Source organism: Coregonus lavaretus, assembly GCF_964263955.1.
Source record: "Coregonus lavaretus genome assembly, chromosome: 19".
NCBI lineage: Eukaryota > Metazoa > Chordata > Actinopteri > Salmoniformes > Salmonidae > Coregonus > Coregonus lavaretus.
In genome coordinates this window covers 22,212,076-22,219,525 of record NC_140006.1, presented here as the reverse complement: position 1 = coordinate 22,219,525, position 7,450 = coordinate 22,212,076, and the positions used below count along the sequence as shown (strand labels likewise).

At 40.8% G+C, this 7,450-nt stretch overlaps 1 protein-coding gene across 1 annotated transcript; it reads left to right on the top strand.

Annotated features, from left to right (window-relative positions):
* The first annotated feature begins 250 nt into the window (after positions 1 to 250).
* On the top strand, positions 251 to 7,011 carry LOC311146862 (proteasome subunit alpha type-7). The gene is made up of 7 exons (XM_084183477.1): positions 251 to 713; positions 978 to 1,104; positions 1,376 to 1,500; positions 5,691 to 5,813; positions 6,063 to 6,182; positions 6,365 to 6,427; positions 6,575 to 7,011. The coding sequence occupies exons 1-7, from the start codon at positions 612 to 614 to the stop codon at positions 6,668 to 6,670; spliced, it is 756 nt and encodes a 251-aa protein (XP_084039603.1). The 5' UTR covers positions 251 to 611; the 3' UTR covers positions 6,671 to 7,011.
* The last annotated feature ends 439 nt before the right edge of the window (positions 7,012 to 7,450 follow it).

Sequence of the window (7,450 nt, the reverse complement as noted above, 5' to 3'; positions counted from 1 at the left end):
ATGAGTTATTACTTATGATGCATCGTGATTTGTAGATCAGTCAGTCCGCAGTGGCCTTCAATCGTTTTGATGCTCTCGAACACGGCCAACTAAAGGGGTGAACGATAATGCCCTTGAGATGTAATATATCTTCGTCAGATATACATAAAAGTAATAACTGCAATATCGAGAAAAAAAATATGTAAATGCATTTTATTGTTGTTTTGTTAACTAAGACTTTTATAAAAACAAAACAATATGTTCAACCCCTGTCCAGTGGTGGAATAATCCAAACTCAATCCGAAAGCCACAGGGGATTGGAAAATAATATCCCCCGGAAAGGGGCCAAACAGCGCGGAAAACGTCTGTATCAAACCCTTACTATGGTCCCGGAACCACTTATGATAACACTGAAATGCTGTTGAGTTTATGGAGAGTAAAATAAAATGTTGCAGTGCCATAATTTTAAATGGTGGATAGTTTCTTAGGGGAACGCTTAAAATTGAAAGAGTGCAAGCGCATGCGCTATGTGATTACACACGAACACAAAATCAACACTAGCTAAACATTCGCTAGCTGAGTAGCTAGCTACACTTTTTAAACATTTCAGTACATCTGTTTTTAGAAACATAATGGCAGCAAGATATGACAGGGCGATCACTGTGTTTTCTCCCGACGGTCACCTTTTTCAGGTGGAATATGCACAAGAGGCTGTGAAGAAAGGCTCCACTGCTGTAAGTTTGTGACGCTAAGCTAACGTTAGCTGTGTCATTTAGCTACGTAGCTAGCAAGCTAATTTATGATAAGATAGCTAGTTAACGTAACATTGTGATGCTGTTGATGGAGCAAATTGCTAGCCATAACTACTACTAACATTAGCTAACTATCATGTTCTGTTGTTGAATGCAATATGGAATATTTACTTGAATTTCAGTGAGATTACTTAGCTAGCGTCGAACTACTTAACTGTTTAATTTCCCCATTCATTCCTAATTTAGGTGGGCATCAGGGGCAAAGACATTGTTGTCCTTGGAGTTGAGAAGAAGTCCGTCGCCAAACTACAGGAGGAAAGAACAGTCCGCAAGATCTGCGCCTTAGACGACCATGTTTGCATGGCATTCGCAGGTATCTAGCTAGCTAACTACATCTTCATTAATTTGTTTGACATTGCATGTTGTTGCATCATATCTTGATCACCAGACGTAGCTACTTTAACATTGTCTAGCAAGAACAGTTCGTGTAATAGCTGTTTCCATAGGTAAAGCGTTGTCTAGGGAGGTACTTTCTGCCCTTTGTCTGGTTTCAATATTGTTTGGTTTGATGTGGCTCATAACCCAACCAGCTGAACGTTTCGGTCTTAGTTTCTCTTATTTAACCAGTTGTCTACCTCTGTCAGGTCTGACAGCAGATGCCCGCATTGTGATCAACAGAGCTCGGGTGGAGTGCCAGAGTCACAGGCTCACTGTGGAGGACCCAGTCACCGTTGAGTACATCACACGACACATAGCCACCCTGAAACAGGTACGTTACACACCACCTCTCCAACTAACAGCCCCTAACGACTTGCTATTGCCAGCCATGACACAGACAGACACCACTCAATTTAACAATTAGACAGACTTCACTAAAACAGGAAGTAACAGTCCTCCAATAGTCTTTCTCTCATATGTGCACAATCAAGAGATAGCTTGTGTAAGACTTTTGTTTTAATGTGAGGGGAAGCAATTTGTCAGGCACTTGCAACAATTGAAAATATTTTACTGAGTTACAGTTCATATAAGGAAATCAGTCAATTGAAATAAATTCATTAGGCCATAATCTATGGATTTCACATGACTGGGAATACAGATATCCATCAGTTGGTCACAGATAACTTTTTAAAAAAGGTAGGGGCATGGATCAGAAAACCAGTCAATATCTGGTGTGACCACCATTTGCCTCATGGAGCATGACACATCAACTTCGCATAGTGTTGATCAAGCTGTTGATTGTGCCCTGTGGAATGTTGTCCTACTCCTCTTCAAAGGCTGTGTGAAGTTGCTTGATATTGGCGAGAACTTGAACACGCTGTCGTACACGTCGATCCAAAGCATCCCAAATATGCTCAATGGGTCACATGTCTGGTGAGTATGCAGGCCATGGAAGAACTGGGACATATATTTTCAGCTTCCAGGAATTTTGTTCAGATCTTTGCCACACGGTGCCGTGCATTATCATGCTGAAATGCAATTGTGTTCGTTGTCCTTAGCTTATGCCTGACAATACCATAACCCCACCATGGGGCACTCTGTTCACAACGTTGATATCAGCAAACTGCTCGCCCACACGACACCATACATGTGGTCTGCGGTTGTGAGGCCAGTTGGACGTACTGCCAAATTCTCTAAAATGACGTTGGAGCTGGCTTATGGTAGAGAAATTAACATTGCAATTCTCTGGTAACAGCTCTGGTGGACATTCCTGCAGTCAGCATGCCAATTGCACGCTCCCTCAACTTGAGACATCTGTGGTATTGTGTTGAGTGACAAAACTGCACATTTTAGAGTGGCCTTTTATTGTCCCCAGCAGAAGGTACACCTGTGTAATGATCATGTGTTTCATCAGCTTCTTGATATGCCACACCTGTCAGGTGGATGGATTATCTTGGCAAAGAAGAAATGCTCACTAACAGGGATGTATGGAAAATGTGTGGGATCTTTTATTTCAGCTCATGAAACATGGGACCAACACTTTACATGTTGCGTTTATATTTTTCTTCAGTGTAGTTACCTGTCCAAAATTGCAATCCCAAATGTAACTTTTGGATTACCCAAACTAAGTAACGTAATCTGATTACATTCAGGCGCAGGTTAGTAGCTGGCACAGCCACAAAGTCATAAAATCTGACTTTAAACCTAATGGCCAATTTTGGCCCATCTATGGGAAATCGCTCAGTTCTGCCTTAAGGACAAGACTCATCCCAATAAACGTCAACCTGCTTAAGAGGCATTAGGAGACCAAAATGTATATTACCAATTGAGCGACATCTATTGCAGGATAAATCAGTGTTAGTGTTTACAGACCTGGCCATAAATGGATGTTGCATTTTACTTTACGGGTTGGTTGTGTAGGCTTCTTCTAAAACATTGCTTTCCATAACAGGTAATACGATTAGGCTTTACATAAAACCAACAGTCTGTCAGATTTCCAGTCGTTCCAATTAATTTAATACCCCTTGATCTTCAAGAATAGGACTTGGAAATATAGATTAGCCAAATTGTTTTACCTGATCATAACCCAAAACTAAGGACTAATTAGCCTAATATGTTGTTTTTGATTTTGTTGTCATAGAGGACTGATTGGGCTTCGAGTTGAAAAAGAAATGCTGCTCTCGGAATGGCATGCTTTGATTACTACCGAAAAGTGCTATTTGCATGTGAAAATCTAGATGGTACATTTCCATGAAGAAAATAAAAGCCCCACTTGTGGTCTTCTTAAATTAAACTTGTTTTTGACAGTATGGGGCACAGTACCATGGGGGAGTTTAAAAGGGAGGAACTCAAACTTTTATTCCATAGGCTGGGATCCGCACTATGCAGCTGTTGCAAGAGCACATTTTTCACTGGCTGTCCACTGGGGCGTATTCATTACTCCGATTGTGTTGCAACATTTTTCTTAAACAGAAGCAAACTGAATGAAACTGGGAGGGACCGTTCATATGATACCTCCAGTGGGAGGGACCTACTTGAATTTGTCCAATAGAAACTTGCGTTTTGCTCTGTTTGCTTCCGGTTTGGTTCTTAAACGGTTTCCGTAATTAATATACCCCTGGTCGCAAAAACAATGATTGATAAGCAGCTTAAACTTCTTAAATTCAACCATTATTGGGTTAAAATACACATATACATTAGTGAACAGCCATCCACAACAACTACAATCTGTAAGTTTGCAGACGACACAACAGTAGTAGGCTTGATTACCAACAATGATGAGACCGCCTACAGGGAGGAGGTGAGGGCTCTGGGAGTGTGGTGCCAGGAAAATAACCTCTCACTCAACGTCAACAAAACAAAGGAGATGATCGTGGACTTCAGGAAACAGCAGAGGGCGCACCCCCCTATCCACATCGACGGGACGGCAGTGGAGAAGATGGAAAGCTTCAAGTTCCTTGGCATACACATCACTGACAAACTGAAATGGTCCACCCACGCAGACAGTGTGGTGAAGAAGGCGCAACAGAGCCTCTTCAACCTCAGGAGGCTGAAGAAATTTGGCTTGGCACCTAAAACACTCACAAACTTTTACAGATGCACAATTGAGAGCATCCTGTCGGGCTGTATCACCGCCTGGTACGGCAACCGCAGGGCTCTCCAGAGGGTGGTGCGGTCTGCCGAACGCATTACCGGGGGCAAACTACCCGCCCTCCAGGACACCTACAGCACCCGACGTCACAGGAAGACCAAAAAGATAATCAAGGACATCAACCACCCGAGGCACTGCCTGTTCACCCCGCTATCATCCAGAAGGCGAGGTCAGTACAGGTGCATCAAAGCTGGGACCGAGAGAATGAAAAACAGCTTCTATCTCAAGGCCATCAGACTGTTAAATAGCCATCACTAGCACATTAGAGGCTGCTGCTGCCTATTGAAATCACTGGCCACTTTAAGAAATGGAACACTAGTCACTTTAATAATGTTTACATATCTTGCATTACTCATCTCATATGTATATACTGTATTCTATAATATTCTACTGTATCTTAGTCCATGCCGCTCTGTCATTGCTTGTCCATATATGTATATATTCTTAAATTCCATTCCTTACTTAGATTTGTGTGTATTGGGTATATGCTGTGAAATGGTTAGATATTACTTGTTAGATATTACTGCACTGTCGGAGCTAGAAGCACAAGCATTTCGCTACACCCGCAATAACATCTGCTAAACACGTGTATGTGACAAATACAATTTGATTTAAGGCGCAAATAAATGAGAGCAGTAGTGTGATTTACATTTTAGTCATTATAGCAGACACTCTTATCCAGAGCGACTAACAGTTAGTGAGAGCATACATTATTTTTCATACTGGCCCCCCGTGGGAATCGAACCCACAACCCTGGCGTTGCAAACGCCATGCTCTACCAACTGAGCTACACTGGACATCAATGCGCTATGTAGCTTAGATATCAATAATAAAAATATCAGTATCGCTCATAGGTTACGTACCACTGCTGTAGTCCTTAACTCCAAGCGTTTATTCAAGTTGGATCATCTTTGGATGCCTACAGCAGTCGCACCATTGGAAGACATACAGTAGCTTGGACTGTTGCCTACAAAAAGCCTATTCCTGCTCTTTTCCCACGATCCATCAAACACATTTGGTGTGTCATCATACTGGTCTTTGATTTGTGGTCAGACTCGTTCAGGCAGAACAAACGTAAACTTGCGCCTTTTTTCAATGCTGATTTGAATGTCATTGAGAAAAGAAATGTACAAAAAAATTAACTGAATTTAAAAGTAACCCTAGAAGTAATCTAGTTTTTCAAAAGTATCTAATCTGATTACAATATTTTAGCTGGTAACAGATTAGTTACTTTTTTTGCAATCCGTTACTCGCCAAACCTGCATGCAAGGCTACCTTGGACCCAGTTTGGTAGAGTAAACTAGAGTTCATATGATACTTGACTGTTTGTTTATTTTCATTGAAAGCCAGCTTTTTATCTTCTTCTGTAGCGTTACACTCAGAGTAATGGACGCAGACCGTTTGGCATCTCAGCGTTGATCGTGGGTTTTGACTACGATGGGACCCCCAGGCTCTATCAGACTGACCCCTCAGGAACATACCATGCATGGAAGGTCAGCCAATCCACAAAAATACCTCACCTTTCTCCACAGATAAATATGTTTAATGTTTTTCACAGCCATGATGATTCTCTGAAGTGTATCGTTGCAAAAATTAGATTTTCTTTGTCTTAATTGTGAGGTCTGTTTTTTAAATCAACATTAGCTATTGAACTGTATTTAAAACCATAAATACAGCTCAATTGGTATTTTATTGTTTTAAAAATACTCAGTTACTGAATTGTTACCCATCCCTTTGTTCAGGCAAATGCAATTGGCCGCAGTGCTAAGACAGTGAGGGAATTCCTGGAGAAGAACTACACAGACGAAGCCATCGCAACTGACAACGAGGCGATAAAGCTGGCAATCAAAGCCTTGCTTGAGGTGAGGTCAAACAGTCATTTTTATACTCAACTCCAAACCGACCCCCTAACCCCTACTTCCTACTCCCTAGGCACTTCTGTAGATCTGAGACAGTTACATTTGTGTATTCAATATGGCTACAAATGCAGCTATTAGCGTATTCAATCCATTGTGTACATTTACCTTTTGAACTATGTTTACAGGTGGTTCAGTCTGGTGGGAAGAACATTGAGCTTGCTGTGATCAGAAGAAACCAGCCACTGAAGGTAACCTCACCAAAGAGTTTGGTGCTCTGATCCCAGTATTTACTGCGTTACATTATAGTAATTTAGCAGACGCTCTTATCCAGAGCGACTTACTTTACAAATGTATTTGTCTATGGGCTAATTGCTTCTTTTTTTTGCTCCATGTAGTTACTGGAGTCCAAAGAAATTGAGACCCTGGTGGCTGAGATCGAGAAAGAGAAGGAAGAGGAGGCAGAGAAGAAAAAACAGAAGAAATCTACTTGAAGTCGTTACTGAACCACCGGCTTTCGTTTAGCACTTGGGTAAAGGCAGTATATTTGGTCGGTAAACATAAAAAAAGGTTTATAGGCCCAAATCCAGCTTTCATATCACACACTAAGGTTCCTATGTTGAATTTTCACACAAATATCCCATTGGCATTGCCATCAATGCATGGTTTATGTGGAAGTTGAGTAAAATGTGTGGATTTCAAGTTAGGATTCAGAACTACAAGGAGATCTCACCTCTGCCCTCTTTAAGAACAGTATGTTTTTTTTTTTCATTGAACTTATTTGAAGTGAATGTTAATAGATCAACATACTTAATAAAGTCAACTTGTTTATGTACATTCTTTGTTTTTATTGACAAGATGCTATATTATTTTAACTTCTATAGCATTCATTGCATTATAGGGAGACAGTGTTATTTTCTTTAGATTCATGTTATCTTAGTTGTGTTAGTTAATGATAAAATAATGTCTGTAGTGAGAAGTCAAGCACCCAATCCCAGATAATAATAAAAAAAATACTGTAGTAACATCTTCAAAATGGAATCAGAACAGCAGTATACCAACTATTTCAAGAATAGGCCACAGTAAACATCTCCCCATGAATGATTCAGCGCCCCCCATTGGACCAATTGAGATATTGTGTGTGACTAACACATTTCAGTTAATTTCTATAGCTCAGGCCTTGGGCCAATCAATGTAATTTTGTAAATGCCTGATCTCTATGGCAAGACGCATCATTCACCCAAGTTTTGTCAAAATTGGGCTACTGCTGTCAG

Coding starts and splice junctions, on each gene's coding strand:
- LOC311146862 (XM_084183477.1), top strand. CDS start 612: ATGGCAGCAAGATATGACAGGGCGATCACTGTGTTTTCTCCCGACGGT. Junction 1,105..1,375: donor TGTTTGCATGGCATTCGCAG/GTATCTAGCTAG, acceptor TACCTCTGTCAG/GTCTGACAGCAGATGCCCGC. Junction 5,814..6,062: donor GAACATACCATGCATGGAAG/GTCAGCCAATCC, acceptor CCCTTTGTTCAG/GCAAATGCAATTGGCCGCAG.